The following is an 18,822-nucleotide window of genomic DNA, read 5'->3' on the forward strand; positions in this document are numbered from 1 at the left end:
AATGATTGCCAGGTGAGGCGAAGGGCTGTTGCCAAGGACGCCAAGGCTGCTTTGGGCTTGGGCATGGCGGGCATCGAAGGCGACGACGCTTCGGCAGCTTTGGACCAGATTGTGACCCAGTTTAACACCTACGAGGATTACCTGGACTCTCAGATCACCACGCAGGACCTCTATTACCTGGAGGTGAGCGGGGAGGCTATAATAAAGCAAGGCCTTTGGGTGGGAGGAGTGCCTCTGAGCACGTGCAAAGTGCACTCGCGTGTTTATTTCCGCTCATTATGGAAAGTACATCTACCTTGTGGAATTAATGCAGCTTGGCCCCACTTTACTCTGCTATGGAATCATGGGATTTGTAGTTTTTCCAAGGCCTTTAGCTTTATCTGCCAAAGAGTGTTGGTGCCTCAACAAACTTCAAATCCCAAGAGCCATGGGCAGTTAAAGCGTGGTCAGACTGCATTAATATTACAGTGTGGATGAACCCATTCACTTGTGGAAGAAGAATGCATATACAAGTCAATAAGGGTGCATCCACACTGTGGAGTTAGTGCAGTTCAGCATCAGTTTAAGTGCCATGGCTCAATGCTTATGGGATCTTGGGATTTGTAGATTTCCAAGGCACGTTACTCTGATATTTGTGTGCACGTATAATCATAATAATGATAAGAAATTAATTTGCGAGTGTATTATCATTATAATATTTATTTATACCCAGCTAAGGGAGCCTCTGGTGACAGAGTGCATAAACCGCTGAGCTGCTGAACTTGCTGACCAAAAGGTTGGTGGTTTGAATCCGGGGAGTGGGGTGAACTCCCGCTGTTAGTTCCAGCTTCTGCCAACCTAGCCATTCAAAAACATGCAAATGTGAGTAGATCAATAGATACTGCTCCAACAGGAAGGTAACGGCGCTCAATGCAGTCATGCTGGCCAGATGACCTTGGAGGTGTCTGCGGACAACTTAAAAATGGAGATGAGCACCAACCCCCAGAGTTGGACACGACTAAACTTAATGTCAAGGGAAAACATTTACTTTTTAGCCAGCTTTATCTCTCCTGCAGGAGACTCAAAGCAGCTACAAGTTATGTATGTTCTCTATATATGTTAGAGAAAGTTACAATGACTTCTCACTTCCACTCTGGTGGATACAGTCTCTAATACAGTCAGCTCTCTATATCCACAGATTCCACTATCCATAACTTGAACATATCCTATAGAATAAATGCAGTTTGACACCACTTTAACTGCCATAGCGCAGTGCTAAGGGATCCTGGGAGTTGTAGTTTTACAAGGTCTTTGACTGTCTCTGCCAAAGAGTGCTAGTGCCTCACCAAAATACAAGTCCTAGAATACCATAGCAGTTAAAGTGGTATCAAATTGCATTCGTTCTGCATAATAGATACACCATTCTAGATGCACTCCCCCAGAAGCTCCTGTACTTTTAAGGGTCACTTAAGAAGGTTCCTTCTGACAAAATGTTGTTTTTCCCACCACAGAAATAATATGATGGGGAAAACCACACCTGTTGGAATTCCTTCTTCAGGGTAGGTATTTCTAAGGCCCTTCCACACAGCTGTATAAAATCCACATTGAACTGGATTATCTGGCAGTGTGGACTCAGATAAGCCAGTTCAAAGCAGATGTTGTGGGTTGTCTGCTTTGATATTCGGTGTGGAAGGGCCCTGAGGCGAAAAAGGCTTTGTCTCCTCTATTTATCCCCCATGGTGTAGTGGGTTGAATATTAGATTATGACTGAACAACAGGTTTCAAATCCCTGCTAGGTTATGAAAACCCACTGAGTAATCTTGAATATGTCAGACTCTCCCTGCCTCAGAGGAAGGCAATGGGAAGCTTCTTCTAAACATCTCTTCTGGCCAAGAAAACCCTGCAAAAGGGTTGCCATCGGGTGCCCATAGCTCAGGCCCCTTCTACACTGTCATATAAAATCCAAATTATCTATTTTGGACTGGATTGTATAGCAGTATAAATAATCCAGTTCAAAGCAGATAATGTGGACTATCTGCTTTGATAATCTGGATTATATGGCAATGTAAAAGGGGCCTCGGACACAGTTTGAAGGTGCTTTCTTCTCTAGTATGCACGCCTTCCCCAACACAAATAACAAAAATAAAAGTAATAAAAATAAGAAATAGCCACTTCTCAGATCAAGTATGTTAAGGTAAAGGTTTTCCACTGACATTAAGTCTAGTTATGTCTGACGCTGGGAGTTTGTGCTCATCTCCATTTCTAAGCCAAGGAACTGGCATTGTCCATAGACAGCTCCAAGGTCATGCGGCCAGCATGACTGCATGGATCGCTGTTACCTCATACTAATTTTGTAACCTTTGCTTTGTTTGAGAATGATGAAATAGCTACTTCTGGTTACCAGCTGCTAAAAGTACTAAGAGCGAGAACCATTATTCCAAGGAAAAAAGCAAAAGTTCCAGTTCCTTTTATCTCACAGGTCTTTATTTCTTTGGACTGATAATCTCATTCTAGTCACTGTCTGTTGTTAATCACTTTCCCTTTCTTTGTCTGTGGTTTCTTTCTTTTCCCTGATATGCTATGCCGAGGCTTTCGTGTCTTGACAATGAGAACCCAAGGGCGAGCATGTGGTACAAGAGTTTCCAAGAGATATTTAGGGAGATTGTTGAGAACATAAAGGGAAGTCGGAGCAGGCTGGAGACTAGAATGGGGAGGAGATGAGTCATAAGACCGACAAGGCGACTGACAATCAAAATCAGGGATGAGTGTATAGAAGGGTTAGGCTTAGAATCGGACATATTAAATATAATTAGCTGCTTCAGTGGAGCAGTGAATTAAGAACCCGCTGCAAAAACAATATTCCTGTATTGCTTTTTATGAAGAGGAATGTTGAATTCTGCCTTCCGGATTAACAATGAGAGAACATGAAAGGGTAACAAAGGCGAAACACAAATGCTAAACCTGTTGATTCAATATACTTTGTGTTTTTTTTCTGTACTGTAACAGCAATGAACCCAAGGCTGTTTTTGTTAGTATTGTGTGCCATCAAGATTTTTTCTGACTTATGGTGACCCTATCAAGGAGTTTTCTGGGTTAAGAGTATATAACCTGCTCAAGGTCACCCAGTGGATTTTGTATAGCTGAACGGGGAATCACATGCTCAAACCATTAGGTCATGCCACCATGTAACATGATTTTTGTTCCTGGGTTCTAAATGTCATTTCCTAGTTGTTTCTATCATAAAAACATGGAAAAGGTTTATTAAACTGCAAAAACTTTGTTTTCGCGAGGCACCGTGCAGCAAATTTTGCTATAGTTTTTCAATGAATATCTTATCGAATCTCAACCAAATCAACATGGTTTGTGTCAGGTACAAAAATGAAGTTTCTGGAGTATAACAACTGCACAGTTGAACAGGAAATAACACTTTCAAAACAGGAACAATTATTTGCCAAATGTGGCCCAGAATACAAGGAACATTTTGTGCTGTGATGGCTGCCACAAACACTTTTTTTCTAGAGTCCTTTTCTTATAACTTTAAGTCATTTAAGACTTAAAGCAAATCTGTCATGGGATTTTCTTGGCAATATTTGTTCAGAGAAGATTTCTCATTGCCTCCTCTGAGGCTAAGAGACTGTGGCTTGCCCAAGGTCATCCAGAAGTTTTCTGTGGTCAAACAGGAATTCAAATCCTGTTCTTCTGAAATCCTTGTCTAGTGGTTTTCAACCTGTGTGTCCCCAGATGTTTTGGCTTTCAACTCCCAGAAATCCTAATAGCTGGGAAACAGGCTGGGATTTCTGAGAGTTGTAGGCAAAAACACCAGAGGACCCACAGGTCTCCGTGGTGGAGGCTCCTTCTTTGGAGGCTTTTAAGCAGAGGCTGGATGGCCATCTGTCGGGGGTGCTTTGAATGCGATTTCCTGCTTCTTAGCAGGGGGTTGGACTGGATGGCCCATGTGGTCTCTTCCAACTCTACTATTCTATGATTCTATGATTCTAGGTTGAGAACCACTATCCTAGTCCAATTCTCGAACCATTTACACTACACTGGTTCTCTTATCTCTGTTCGGTGGATATAGGGATGGGAATGGGTATCTGCTATGCGCCTTTGTGATGGAAGTTGCATGCTTCCAGACAATCCAATAGTGCTGCCATCAGTTTCCTTTCTCCTTTAACCTATTGGACAAAGGGTAAGCCAGGATTATGAGCCATGTGCAAGGAGTGTGAGAATGGGAAACAAGCATCCTGTAGTTTTGTCACTGCAGATGGGTTTCCTCTCCTTTCTTTCCAGTAGGCATAGCTTTGGTCAACATGGTATGTAAGATAGTCATCTATGGCTTGATCTACACTATATATCCCAGATTACCTGGCAGTGTTGACTCATGTAATCCAGTTCAAAGCAGATAATATCGGATCAGATTCTGGGATATAGGGCAATGTAGGTCTAGCCTTAGACAAATGAAGCTCCTCCCATGAATTGCTTTTCTGATATGAACTGGCTCACCAATGATCTGAGTAAATCTCCCACTGTGTGCATACTCTTTCTAATTATATGAGTGGTTGTGGGCTATATATGTATGTATATCGACCTTTTGAAATGCTTCAAACCAGTAAAGAACCTAATTATGCTAGGATTTATAAATGCCACAAAATAAACCCTATCACTTTGAGCCTTATTTCCAGCAGGGAGCCATCATATCACAAATTGCTCCTGCAATCAAGTTTAATTTGCAGGTTTTTGGTTGAGCTTTGATAAGTATGCAAGGCATCTAAATGATATGGAAAGCAAGACAGGCACCTGCATTTCAGCTGTGATTCCTCTAGTATGCAAAAGTGCATGTTCCAACTTCCACCTTTCCCCATCTTAGTAATTGTAATTAACAAGCTCTTGTTGGTTAGAATTCTCGCCTTTGTTAAACCTATCTAGCTTGAGAATACTGAGTTATTCTTGGCCCATGTTGGAATCTTTCTTCATAATTGGCCATGCACAAAGTGAAGTTCAAGTAGTCATGTAACTGTGGTCTACCATAGGTCTGCCACTCCTTTTTAAGATCTTGCTCTGCAATATGACGTGATAACATAAATGTTGGTGTTGCCTGCAAGCTGCCACCACTGAAACTATTATCTTTGTGTTCTTCAATTACAGCATATGGTGGGTAAAAAAGAGAAAATATGGTTGGTAAAAAATTATTGGTTAAAAACATTGTGAACAAGCCATCCTTATTGTCATGGAGAATATGGCTATCCCAATGCTTCTATTTTTCAGGTGCCAGTTAACATCATATATGTTTGTATAAGCTTTTGGAGATAAATGCATTAGATGTATTTATTTGTATTTAACAGAGACTCTCTGTAATAAGACTTTTAGTAGTGTTTATAGAATTTCTCACTTAAAAAGGTATCATGTGCTGATTTTTCAGTTTGGGATTTTAAGTATTTTAAATTATTTCTGAAGCTCTATTTTTATTACTAGATTCTAAGGGCCCTTCCACACGGCCCTATATCCCAGAAAATTAAGGCAGAAAATCCCACAATATCTGCTTTGAACTGGGTTATCTGAGTCCACACTGCCATATATTCCATTTCAAAGCAGATAATGTGGGGTTTTATTCAGCTGTGTGGAAGGGGCCTTAGCTCCCTGAGGTCTTATGTGGAAGAGAAGGATATAAATCCAATAGACAGATCTAAAATGTAAATTTTGAATGCATAGAATTGGAGAGATTGGAAATTACAGCTGTGAATTTGGACTTTAAGAGTTCTGCCCATTAAGAAACATACAGAATTATCCTCTGTGTCTTGATTTACTGCCATGCCTTTTGCTCATGCCAAAATCTACCTGGAAACATACTTGCTATATGCAAATATTTGAATGATGGTGTCTTGTCTCAAATTGTTGCATTTGGATATTCTTCTTAAACATTGGTCCCTCCTACATCAATAGTTTTTCCAGCCATGCAGCATCCTTTGCATTTTATGCTATGAAATTTTCTAGTGGTCCTTTCTCCATTTTCAATGAGATACTGCTATTATCATTCAGAAAACAGAGGACAGCCATAGATTCCTACCAGTTGCATTGACAGTTGTTGTGTTGAGTGTGAAAGACTATGTTCTGAATGTTTGTGTGTGTGTACGGTACGTATGTGTGTGTATGTGTACCTTGATATTCATTCTTAACATATGTGCATGTGCATTTAAGTTTCTTGTCAACTTATGAGGACCTCATGGATGTCATAGCATTTTCTTAGGCAAGGAATACTGTATATACTCAAGTATAAGCCTAGTTTTTCAGCCCTCTTTTTAAGACTGAAAAAGCCCTACTCGGCTTATACTCGGGTGAGGGTCCTGGTTGGCTTATATTTGGGTCAGCTTATACTCGAGAATATATGGTACATTTATTTTCTCTATTATTATTGGTATTATTACATTTATTATTTTTCTCTTATTGTTGCTACTATTACATTTATTTTACTCTATTTTTATTATTATTATTAATACATTTATTATTTCATTCTGATCTTATTATTATTATTATTATTGCATTTATTATTTTACTCTATTTATTATTACATGTATTATTTTCCTGTATTTATTATTATTATTACATGTATTATTTTACTCTGTTATTATTAAAAGAATACATAAGCACATTTACATTGAAGAAGATGATAATAATGATTTGATCAGAGTTAGTCTTATCTTAAATTTGAGCTTTATGTAAATATTCAAAAACATTTAACCTACTGATGCTTCAATTAATGACTTTTATTGGTATCTATTTTTATTTCTGAAATTTACCAACCTCGGCTTATACTGGGTCGGCTTATACTCGAGTATATACGGTACTTAGAAGTCCAACCTATAGTAAAGGTATTCATTGGTGGTCTCCTATCTAAGTGGTAACCAGGGATGATTCTTGATTAGTTTTCAAGAACAAGTGGGATCTGGCAGGGCTGTAATCAAGGGGGGTGAGGGTTTAGGGGTTCAACCCACCCCTGCCCCCCAAAATCTTTCAGGTTAAAAAAACCCCTGGTTTACTCATGAATTTTAACCAATTAACCAAATCTCCATGAGTGTCCACTGAAGTTTATCTGTCTTGAGTGTCCACTGAAGTTTATCGACGGAGCCTGATTTCTACATTATTTTGTGATAAGTATCTACTATTCATGTTTCACTAAAAAAAAGTTTCACCACCACCCCTTCCCGGATTTTTTTTTCTTGCTATGGCCCTGGGATCTGTTGCCTTTAGGGTCCACAACAATACAAAAGATTTGACTTAAATTGGTTGTTGTTCTTCACCTTTGCCGCTAGGTGGAAATATTATTTCATTTTTGGGTGAACGATGCTCTTGAGCACCTAAGAAGTTTTATAATAAGGAAGGAATATTGAACCTTGTGGAAGGGAGTGCTTGATCATTCTGTCCCCAGAACAAGACGGTTTCATAGTTAGTGATCCGCAAACCACACAAAGGTGGTAACAATGTCCCCACCTATTTTACAAAGCAGGACTCTTACCTTTTGTTTTCCCCTGTCTCTTCTGATCCACCTGATCTATTGTTTCCTCTTTCAGAATGAAGAAATGGCCCGCCAGCTGGTGGAGCTAGGCTTTCGGGGAAGTGGAGAAGTTCTGAAAAGGGAAGACTTTGAAGCAAGGAAAGCAGCTGCTGAGGCTTCAAGGCTCTCAGAAAGACATCAGCAGAAGTAAGTGGTGAGTGTGTGTAGGAGAGAGAAATAGAAACAATTAACAATATTACAAGATTAAAACACAAGAAAAGGTTATTTGGGATATATTTTAATACAAACTTGGTCAGCAGTTAGCATTAGTGCAAAGAAAGATGATGGATTTTTAGGAACTGGCATCAGATTCATAGCCTTGCATAAAACCTTATATGAACCAAAGTTTATAAACACTAGCTTCAGGTGGTTGCACCTGTAATTTCTCAAATGGTGTCCTGCAAAATAACAATTTACTTGCATTTGTCAAAATGTATGGATAAATAAAGACTTCCATGGACACATGAAGGAGGTGGTCTATCTTTCTCTGTCTGGCCTCCTTCAAGATGGAAGGGAAATGTTGTCACATTTCTCCATTAGAAACACTTAGTTCCACCCCCCAAACCCCAATGAATCAATGGTAAAATGAGTCACTCTTTGTAGAGACTGTGTGCTGCATTTGTATACTGTTTTCTGACCAGGTTTTGTTCTTTGCAATAATTCATTCTATGATTCATGACGGAGCCCAAAGTCAATCTCATCTGTGGGTGTTGGTCTACCTATTCCGAACACAAGGGTGAATTGTATCTCTAAGTGCAAATCACAAAAATAGTGAGCCTTATGTCCCAGGCATTTTAGTAAACACTGGGTTTGGTGCTGGAGTGACTCGAGAACGTTTGAGTTCTAACCATAGTTTGTGTGAAGACATTGCAAGTTGCCTGCGTTGGAGCAAAGAGCATAAAATCATTGTTTTGATCAGCGCTTTTGAACATGTTTAGCAACTCTTATCATATGGAACACTAGAGAGAAAACATTTGAAATATGTTGTGGAATTGAAATAGATTTAATGCACACAGCTGATAGAAATTTATCCTAACAGCTGTAATTAGAGCTATACCTCAGTTAACAAAGCCTCTGAGAAAGAAAGTTCTTTATACAAAGTCTTTTTTTATAACTGTTCAGTCTCTTCCTCTTCTTCCGCCTTGTTTTCTCTCTAGTTGAAATCTGTTTTTAAGCAGAGGTATACTTCTTCCGAGGAGCCCCCGGTAGCACAGTGTGTTAAAGCGCTGAGCTGTTGAACTTGCAGACTGAAAGTCATGCTGCCCATATGACCTTGGAGGTGTCTGCGGACAATGCCGGCTCTTCAGCTTAGAAATGGAGATGAGCACCAACCCCCAGGATCTGGAAGGATCTTCCCAAACAAGTTGGCCCAAAATTTGAGATTGCCAACACAGTCCCTGTTGCATTATACTCCACCCTATGTGGTTAAACTTATGGGCATGTAAGGCTGGACACTTTTTTGTAAGTACAGCCCTATGTGGAACTCCTTTTCAAGGGAAGTCGATTTGGCTCTATGCCCTTTGGATTTTTGACAGGCAGCTAAACGTTGTTTCTCATGTCCCGCAATCCACGATACTGCCCTGACTGTTTTAACTTCTTTTTACAATATTTTTAGGAGTCTTTTGAGTCTATTTCAAATCATTTTTAAAAATAGATTTACAGTAGAGTCTCACTTATCCAACATAAACGGGCCGGCAGAATGTTGGATAAGCGAATATGTTGGATAATAAGGAGGGATTAAGGAAAAGCCTATTAAACATCAAATTAGGTTATGATTTGACAAATTAAGCACCAAAGCATCAGGTTATACAACAAATTTGGCAGAAAAAGTAGTTCAATACAAAGTAATGCTAAGTAGTAATGACTGTATTTACGAATTTAGCACCAAAATATCATGATTTATTGAAAACATTGACTATAAAAATGCGTTGGATAATCCAGAATGTTGGATACGCGAGTATTGGATAAGTGAGACTCTACTGTATTTCATATTTTCATTGTTTTTATCCATTGTATTTTGCCTTCAAGGCCCTGGTGCCATGAGAATTGATAAACACTTTTAACACTTGAATGAATAAATATTGGACTGCTGTAAGTGTTCCGGGCTGTATGGCCATGTTCCAAAAGCATTCTCTCCTGACATTTTGCCCACATCTGTGACTGGCATCCTCAGAGGTTGTGAGTTATATTGCAAACTAGGCAAGTGGTGTTTATATATCTGTGGAATGTCCAGGGTAGGAGAAAGAACTCTTGTCTGCCTGAGGCAAGTGTGAATGTTACAATTGGCCATCTTGATTAGTATTGAATGGCCTTTCAGCTTCAAAGCCTGTCTGCTTCCTGCCTGAGCGAATCCTTCATTGGGAGGCGTTAGCTGGCCCTGATTGTTTCATGCCTGGAATCAATATTGACTCATGGTGTATGGCTATGAATATTTATGCAACCAAGAAATTTCTTTTCATTTATTTAATTGCTTATTACAATTAAACAATTTTGTTTAATTATTATCATTAATTATTTATCACAATAAAAATATTGTGTACCTTCACAGTGTGGCTCATCTAGTGGTACATCAAGTGCTAACAATGCCAGTTACATTCATTTTATTTCTAAGTTACAGCACCACGAAGTATGGGAAAACTCAAAGAGGGACAAATACTTCTGCTAAGCATTATACACCCTACCTACCAAATATACAAGTGATTTTATTTTTTGACGTTTATTGCCGTTCTCTTAGTGGATAGTCTCAAGTTAATTCCCTTTTCCTGCATTGGAAAGTATGTACCTTCTTCCTCTTCCTCTTTTGTTTTCCTCCTCCTTGAATACTTTGCTTGGACAGCTGTCAAGCATATGCTGTCACATTAGCTATCAAATTCAAATTGAAGCATGTGCTGGTGCAAAATATTTTCACTTCTTTTGGCTCATACTTTATATAATTGGTAATAGACCTTTCATATCCATTTTTAGGAGATCAGAGGAGAAAATGAAACTGTGGATGCAAAAGGAATTCCTCTTAAATATGAGCTAAGTATTTCAGAAACATTACAAAGAACAGAATAGTTTTTTCAAAAAAAAGAGAAAGAAACTTAAGTTTATTTAGTAGATTGCCAACTTGGCTACCTGTGTTGTCTTCCCATTCTCTTTATCCAGGGTTAACAACTTGAACTTGCCTCTCAGCTTTCTCCATAGCAGAAATGGTAGACATGAAATGAAATATATTATATCCAACTTGCGTGAAAATGGATTAACAAGAGCTTAAGGGCTAGAATATTTACTCAGTAGTATGAATTCTGTTATATATAGTGCGATATTGTATAATTTTAAGTTAGAAGTCCAGTGGCAACATAATTCAATTAGGTACTTGTTATTTTTTATTCTTAACAATGATTTGCTGATAGTGGTTCCTGGATTCTTGAACTTGAGCAATATATTTATGAAGTGCAAAGTCTGGATACAAAGTGGCTTAATAACTCTGAAGTCTTATCTTTGACAACATCCCTCCTAAATAGGAGAAGAGATTGTAACTACTTTTGAATGAACAAGTCAGAGGCAAAACGTTATTTGAAGTAAGCAAAGTAATTTTTGGCTACATACACCTAGTTCACATTAAATTAGAAATAAACATTCCTACTTATTATCATGTAAATTGGAGGCATCTATTTACAGCATTCACCTGTGTAATATTCTCTTTATAAATTTTTCCTCTATTTCAATTGGACAAAATATTTTATGAAGGCAATTTGAGTTTTTTAAAACTAAATATTCCTGTATTGAACAAACTGGTGAAATCATGGTTTAGAAGTTGTACTTCCTCACAGTATCATTTGGCAAGTAAAAAAAAATAGATTTACTATGATTTGTAACAATAACTTGCAGTATTATCTTTGATGTTGGTTGATTCTGCTGCCCTGAATAACCTGTGCCATCCAGAAATAATCTCTTTTCCCTCGCAAGATGTGGCATTGCCTTGTTCCTTTCTGTCAAGTATTGGATGAAAGTCCTTTGTTTAAAAGTCCTATTCTGGTCAAGGATAGAAATACTGCTGTCAGGGTTAGCAGCAAAGAGTCAACACTGACTGCAAGGAGGGGGGAAAACATGATTTGGAGCTGCCTTTCAGTGCTATATTGAGGCACATGGTTCTGTTCAGAGGCTGAAAGAAAAATGAAGGCTGTGATGCTACAGGGATTCAATGAAGGGCCCAAGGAATAGACCACCAGCACAACAAAAGTAAATGTTGGAAACAGGTGGGCCTTGGTGTGGGATAAATGTTCAGTGTATAACATTTTTGTGTGACAGAAGTTAATCAGAACATTTTTCTGGTAGGTAATAAATAAATAAATATAAAAACACAGGAGATCCGTTGCTGGTTCTTCCTGTCACAGAACTCGTGAATCAGCAGCTTATGTCAACATTCTTGCATCTTTCTACATGCCTGAAGAACACCTGGATATTTGTGTTGTAGTGTACAGAAACCATGGATCTCTGTGCATTTGCCAAGTTGACTTGCGTAGGAAGGTTTGCTTTAAAGGCAAAGATGTGTGGACAGCCTTTTCTGATTCAGCTGGTGACTGATCATGTGCCAATGTATTGGCCAGAAAAGGATTGTTATTCCAAAGTTTCTGATGAGAGTTTATACTTGTATGAGTAGTTAGGGAAGAGGACATCTGAGCTACTATAGCATGGATTATGATATCTGTCCCTAACTACCCTGAAGCTCAGTAAGCCTTCATATTCCCATTAAATCCATACAATCAGCTTTGAGCTGTTATCTTTCCTCTTCACATTGTTCCCATTGTTTGTGTTCTCTGCCTTTAAAATCTATTGTCTGGTTTTAGAGGAAAGTAACCAAATCAAAACATAGTGCTTCCAGAGGGTTGTGAACCTTGACACTTTTTCATAAAAAAACAACTATAGGTATGCTTAATTTTCATTGGAATTGCTTGTCAGGAATATGAAGACATATCCATCTCAATTTTATGGACAGCTACAGCCTTTTCTAGATCAATACTCTCCCTACAGCAATTGTAAGAGTCAGCATAATATAGACGTTTGAAGGCTAAGACACTAGAGAGTATGAATCCCCACTAAGTTGAGGAAAATGATTGCAAGCTACATGCTTTCAGTCTTACAGGAAGGCAATGGAAAAATTATTCTGAAGGCATTATGCTAAGAAAACCACATGACTGGGATCACCATACATTGGAGTTCATTTATTTGAAAGTACAAAATAATTCTCACAAATAGTGTAGATCCAAAATGTCAGATCAAATGTTTTTCATTTGGTATATAAATGATGTGGTTCTGCCAATCCCAGCTTCCACATGTATGAACCTCTTGTCATATAGATCATTGAAACCAACCATAAATATTAAGCGTTTAGATGCATGTATAAAATGTTAATCATATTATACTGCCACTAGCAGATGAATTTTCTTGTTGCTCACATGTGTCAAGTTCCACAGTTTCTGCAAGTTCTGCCTTCTTCATGCAATAAAGGGAAAGTTTGGAGGTGGGGCAGTAATCAAGTGAAAGAATCAACAGCCACAACAGATTCAGGTTTGTCTTGTCTGTTCTGAGGAGCTCCCCAAAATAATGTGTTTTCTTCTCTTGTCTGCCTTTTGCTGGCCAGACTGAATTCACCTGGACTCGGCTTACAATTGCCTCTCTCCTTCCCACCATGCAACCATCCCTTTGTGGGAACACCCTTCCACACCTGCTGCTTATTGATGAAAGATGCCAAGTGAAGTTGATCCATGTAAACATGTTAAGACTTGGCCTCACGAATGCTTAACTCCATTCGAAGATCCCAAACCAACGTTTCTAAGACTAGTTCTAAACATAGTATACAGAATGTACTTTAAGCTTTGGAACATTAATATGGGTACAGTCTAGATTAAGGTGTCTTCATTTTATTTCTGTCAAAAATGACATAACAAGTTACTTGACACTAATTCAAGGTGCATTGACTTCAGTGAGGTTGTAATGTGACCAACTTACTGTATATACTCGAGTATAAGCCTAGTTTTTCAGGCCCTTTTTTAAGACTGAAAAAGCCCCCCTCAGCTCATACTCGGGTGAGAGTCCTGGTTGGCTTATATTTGGGTCAGCTTATACTCAAGACTATATGGTACATTTATTATTTTTCTCTATTGTTGTTACTATTACACTTATTTTACTCTATTTTTTATTATTATTATTATTAATAATACATTTATTATTTCACTCTGATATTATTATTATTGCATTTATTATTTTACTCTATTATTACTTGTATTATTTTCCTGTAATTATTATTATTACATGTATTATTTTACTCTATTATTATTAAAAGGATACATAAGCACATTTACATTGAAGAAGGTTAGAATAATGATTTAATCAGAGTTGGACAGTCTTATCTTAAATTTGAGCTTTATGTAAATATTCAAAAACATTTAACCTACTGATGCCTCAATGTAATTTTATTATCTATTTTTATTTCTGAAATTTACCACCCTCGGCTTATACTGGAGTCAATGTTTTCCCAGTTTTTTGTGGTAAAATTAGGTGCCTCGGCTTATATTCGGGTCGGCTTATACTCGAGTATATCTGGTAGTCTGGTTTCAGACCTTGAAATTGTCAGATATCACTTGCCATACTTCAAGTATGGCAAGATAATTCTATAGTACACTGTACTATATCAAGAGACATCAGGACAATTTAAAAGTACAGTAATATCGAAACAGGCTAAGCGGGTAAAAGCAAAATAATTTAAGTAAGCTAAAAACATTAAAAATATACTGTAATGAATATATGTCCCTAGGTTAATTCCGCTCTAGAAATGTCATTATAGGCACACCAGTTAAAACTGACACCAAGCACCTTGAGCTGCAGAGTCCACTTGGCTTTCCAGTGACAGGGATAAATTTAGGAGCAATTCCAAGCCCCGCACCTGCTTTTTCAGGGGGACTGCAACCCTATCCAGAACACATTGTTTACCCAGTTCCTGGATCCAAGAACCATCGACCCACAACAAGCCTCCACCTTACTGGGAAAACCCTGACTAACTCTGATGACAAAGAGAAATAGAGCTGAGTGTCATACTGATGGCAAACTCCCTTATGGTTTCATGTAGCTGGGGCTGAACAGGAATCTTCCAATGCTGTTCTCTAGAACTGGCATGTAGGAGTAGCACAGTGCCTCCTACTCCAATCCCACAGAGCTGGTCCAATAAGATACCATGATCTATGGTATCAAAAATTACTGTAAGATTCAAAAAGATCAACAGAGTAGCAACTAGGGCTGTTTCAGTGCCATATCCTGTCCTGGAACCAGACTGAAATGGGTCCAGATAACATAGCACAGCAAAAATAAAAAATCAGTTCTTGGTGTCTTGGATTTTTAGGCCTATTCCTGGGGTTATCTGTGGCACTGATTCAGAAAATTATGTTGTATAGATGGTATCCACTCTAGTTTTTTTAGATATTATCATGATTTCCTATGGGCGAGCAGATGAAGAGTGGTATATATGTTCTGTATTTCAAAAACTAGATTGGTGAAAATTGGTGCCATTTCAGGAATCAGAAAGTCAAATATATCCAGAAAAATGTCTAACACTTGGGGTCAGTATAATCTGTTTCCTCCAGGAATACTTGATGTTGTCCAGCTATCACATCCTCAATCACCTTGTCCCCAAATTGGACATTTGCAATAGTATGATAGTTCCACATACTTCTGGGTCCAAAGAAGTCCTTTTCAGGAGAGAGTGCTCCACTGCCTCCTTCAAGGCAGCAGGCATGCTTGCCCCATGACGACGGATTTACCAGTCCAGCCCAGGCAATATGATGATAGATTTTATCAGCCAAGGGGTCAAGCTTTTATGTGGTAGACTGAACTGCTTCACATATCTTAACTACATCCCCAGGAGCCCTTGGTTGCGCAGTGGTTTGACTGCTGACCTGAAGGTTGCTGGTTCGACTCCAACCCGGGGAGAGCACAGATGAGCTCCCTCTGCTCCATGTGGGGACATGAGAGAATCCTCCCACAAGGATAGTAAAAACATCAAAACCATCTGGGCATCCCCTGGGCAACGTCCTTTCAGACAGCCAATACTCTACATCCTCAAGGCTCAATAACTGAAAGTGACCCTATAAAGACTGACCAGACAGTGTACTCAACTCCTCTATAGACTCAGTAACAAATGTTGTAGTGTCAAGTTCTGAGCAAATGGAAGAATATTTTCCTTAAAATGCCTAGCACATTTTTCACAGTAGGTGTTTGTGGGTTTGATACTTGAGCGCTCCAGGCCCATATACAAAAGATTTCTCATCACTTGGAAAAGTCCTACTGGATGGGAGGTTGAGTTGTAGTATGATTTTATAGCCTACCTCACAGACACATAGTAGGCAAATGAAGAATCTCCTTATTTCTGATTACATTTCCTCTGAGTTTATGCCATCATGAATTACAGGCTCCACAACACTGTATTGGCTTCTTAAAAATGATTGCATCAATAGTTCTGTCCATCTTTTTCCATATTGAAGCCAATGCCTTAAGAGAATAATCTACACAAGTTACTATCAGTGTCCTAGTTTCCCAAGTTACACATTCAAAAGTTAGTAATTCTTGTTGCATTGATATCTAGAGAGAGGAGGGACATACAGTTCTCCTCCTGCCTTATTGCCCTGAGCCATTCTGACTCCGCACAGGCAAGAGACTATATTCAAATCTGTTTTATAGCACTAGAAAATAAAGTGAGTTAGTAGATTCCAATTTAAATCACTAAATGAATTTGGGTCATACACATGCTTTCAGCATAATCTGCCTCACAAGGTATTTATGAAGATAAAAGTATGACTATCCACATTCATCTATTAGAGGAAGAGTGGAACACATTTGAGATGGATACTGGTAGTGATTTGGATAATAACACATTTCAGTGTGGCTGCCACCACATTACATATATTCGCCAGTTGTAGCAGTTTCATAGGGTTCTGCGGTTTTGATCACAAATGTGTGCTTAATTTAAAGACACAGATTTAATAAGAAAGGAAATGGATATGCCTTTACATTAGGTCAAAATTAGTTCTTGGAGTTTCATCTGCCATGTGCAAAAAATTTGAATGTACCAAAGAGGAAACATGAGGGGAAGGGATGTGTCTTTTCTAAACATTGCTTTTGGTTTGGCATAATAAATTCACCCACTGAAATACAATGAAAAGAAGTGAGCACTGGGATCTGACATGTATTACTATTCTAAATGTTTCCATGTATTTCGGTGGCTAAGACTACAGGAAGTGCCAAGCCCCCAGGCAATTATGTGCACAGTAGAGAATGGGACATCTTTAAAATGATTAGCTTCATGTGAGGGAAACTGCATCCTTGTGCATGTGTGGCTTGAAGCCTTTTCCCTGATGAGCTATAAGTGGGGATAAATGACACTATATAGCATTAGAAACCGAGCCTTTGAACATTGTTCAGCTTTGATCCCCCCTCACACACACACACATACCGAGAACTGGAGCATCCCTGTCAGCATATGTGGTTGTGCTGCTTCATTATCTGAAGCTGTGTGAATTTTCCATCTCTTGTTAGATGTCTGTACATTAGGGAAATCTGCTGTTTCACTTTTTGGCTATTTGTTTTTAAGTCCAAAGTTTCTAGTTCTTTTGACTCTGGAGTTAGAAGTTAATTTCTTTTGCTTCTTGTTATTTATTTTACATGTGGAAATGTCATATCCCTTAGGTTGTCTTTCTGATGCTCCCTGTTAAAATGTTTTGTGGTTTTGTGGTCTGAGGAACTACCTATCACTGTTTTTAAAAGTTCCCTATGTTATGAATGGTGGTATGGGGATTCCAAGTCACCTTGTCTGTCTCCTGAGAAATCTGTATAAATACCAAGTAGCCACAGTAAGAACAGACCACGGAACAACAGACTGGTTCAAGATTGGGAAAGGAGTACGGCAGGGCTGCATACTTTCACCCTACCTATTCAACTTGTATGCAGAACACATCATGCGACATGCGGGGCTTGACAAATCCAAGGCCGGAGTTAAAATTGTTGGAAGAAACATTAACAACCTTAGGTATGCAGATGATACCACTCTGATGGCCGAAATGAGGAAGAGCCGAGGAGCCTTATCACCAAGGTGGAAGAAGAAAGTGCAAAAGCTGGGTTGCAGTTAAACATCAAGAAAACCAAGATCATGGCAACTACACCTATTGATAACTGGCAAATAGAGGGAGAAAACGTGGAGGCAGTGACAGACTTTATATTTCTAGGCGCAAAGATCACTGCAGATGCAGACTGCAGCCAGGAAATCAGAAGACGTTTACTTCTTGGGAGGAGAGCAATGGCCAACCTTGACAAAATAGTGAAGAGCAGAGACATCACACTGGCAACGAAGGTCCGCATAGTAAAAGCAATGGTATTCCCCATAGTAACCTATGGATCCAAGAGCTGGACCATAAGGAAGGCTGAGTGAAGGAAGATAGACGCTTTTGAACTCTGGTGCTGGAGGAAAATCCTGAGAGTGCCTTGGACCGCAAGAAGATCCAGCCAGTCCATCCTCCAGGAAATAATGCCCAATGGCTGCTCACTGGATGTCAGGACCCAGGCTGCAGAACACCAATAACCATGCGCAGAGGCCAGACTCTATCTAATATCTTTATTAATGAAATATATAAAAACAATAAAAACAAGTGAAGAATATAGTTCAGAAGCAGACCTTTCAGATAAGGCCAAATATAGTCCAGAAAAGTATTGTCCAATATAAGATATTAGAGTTCAAAGTTATAATCCACTTGACCGAAACACACACTTGCCAAGCAAAGTGTGGGGAAATGACAGAGTCTTTAAAGTCCAATGTAGCTTGACAACAAGGCTGGAAAATAAACTTGATTCTTGGCTAGATCAAAGACTTGAAACGAGGCAAACATGAAGCATGAAACAAGGTCCGTGGCAAAACGTGAAACAAGGCAGGCTTGAAACTTGATCCGGGAAGCAAGGAACTGGGGTTACGAAGTCCACACACGATCTCTCTCCTCAAGCTGATCAATTGACTCCGCAAAGTTCCCCTTGCGACAAACACCTATATTGGGTCTCGTTTTCCCGCCAACAGAACACTTTCCCTAGAGAACGAGAAGCGAAACCCAACTCTGTCCATGTGATGTCTCATGGGCCTTGTAGTCCCGTTCCTAGTGCTATTGTGGCAGACGAGGAGGAAAACATGGGATTTCCACCGGTTCTGCTTGAATCGGAGCCTCTCCACCTGGAAGATGTTTGTCCTCAGGAAGTTAACCAAACAAGCCTTGGGCAGA

At 39.1% G+C, this 18,822-nt stretch overlaps 1 protein-coding gene across 2 annotated transcripts in view; it reads left to right on the forward strand.

Moving 5' to 3' along the window:
• Nucleotides 1-18,822, forward strand: part of cfap299 (cilia and flagella associated protein 299) — a 325,570-nt gene continuing 306,748 nt past the window's right edge. Inside the window, exons 1-2 of one of the 2 annotated variants that reach the window (XM_003226892.4) lie at nucleotides 1-183; nucleotides 7,545-7,675. In XM_003226892.4, the coding sequence (XP_003226940.2) occupies nucleotides 64-183; nucleotides 7,545-7,675 (251 nt within the window). In that variant the 5' untranslated portion in view covers nucleotides 1-63. Of the gene's footprint in view, nucleotides 184-7,327; nucleotides 7,446-7,544; nucleotides 7,676-18,822 lie in introns of those variants that run through there. The other variant, XM_008119886.3, reaches the window with a different exon arrangement.

The sequence above is a fragment of the Anolis carolinensis genome, chromosome 5, assembly GCF_035594765.1.
Source record: "Anolis carolinensis isolate JA03-04 chromosome 5, rAnoCar3.1.pri, whole genome shotgun sequence".
Taxonomy (NCBI): domain Eukaryota; kingdom Metazoa; phylum Chordata; class Lepidosauria; order Squamata; family Dactyloidae; genus Anolis; species Anolis carolinensis.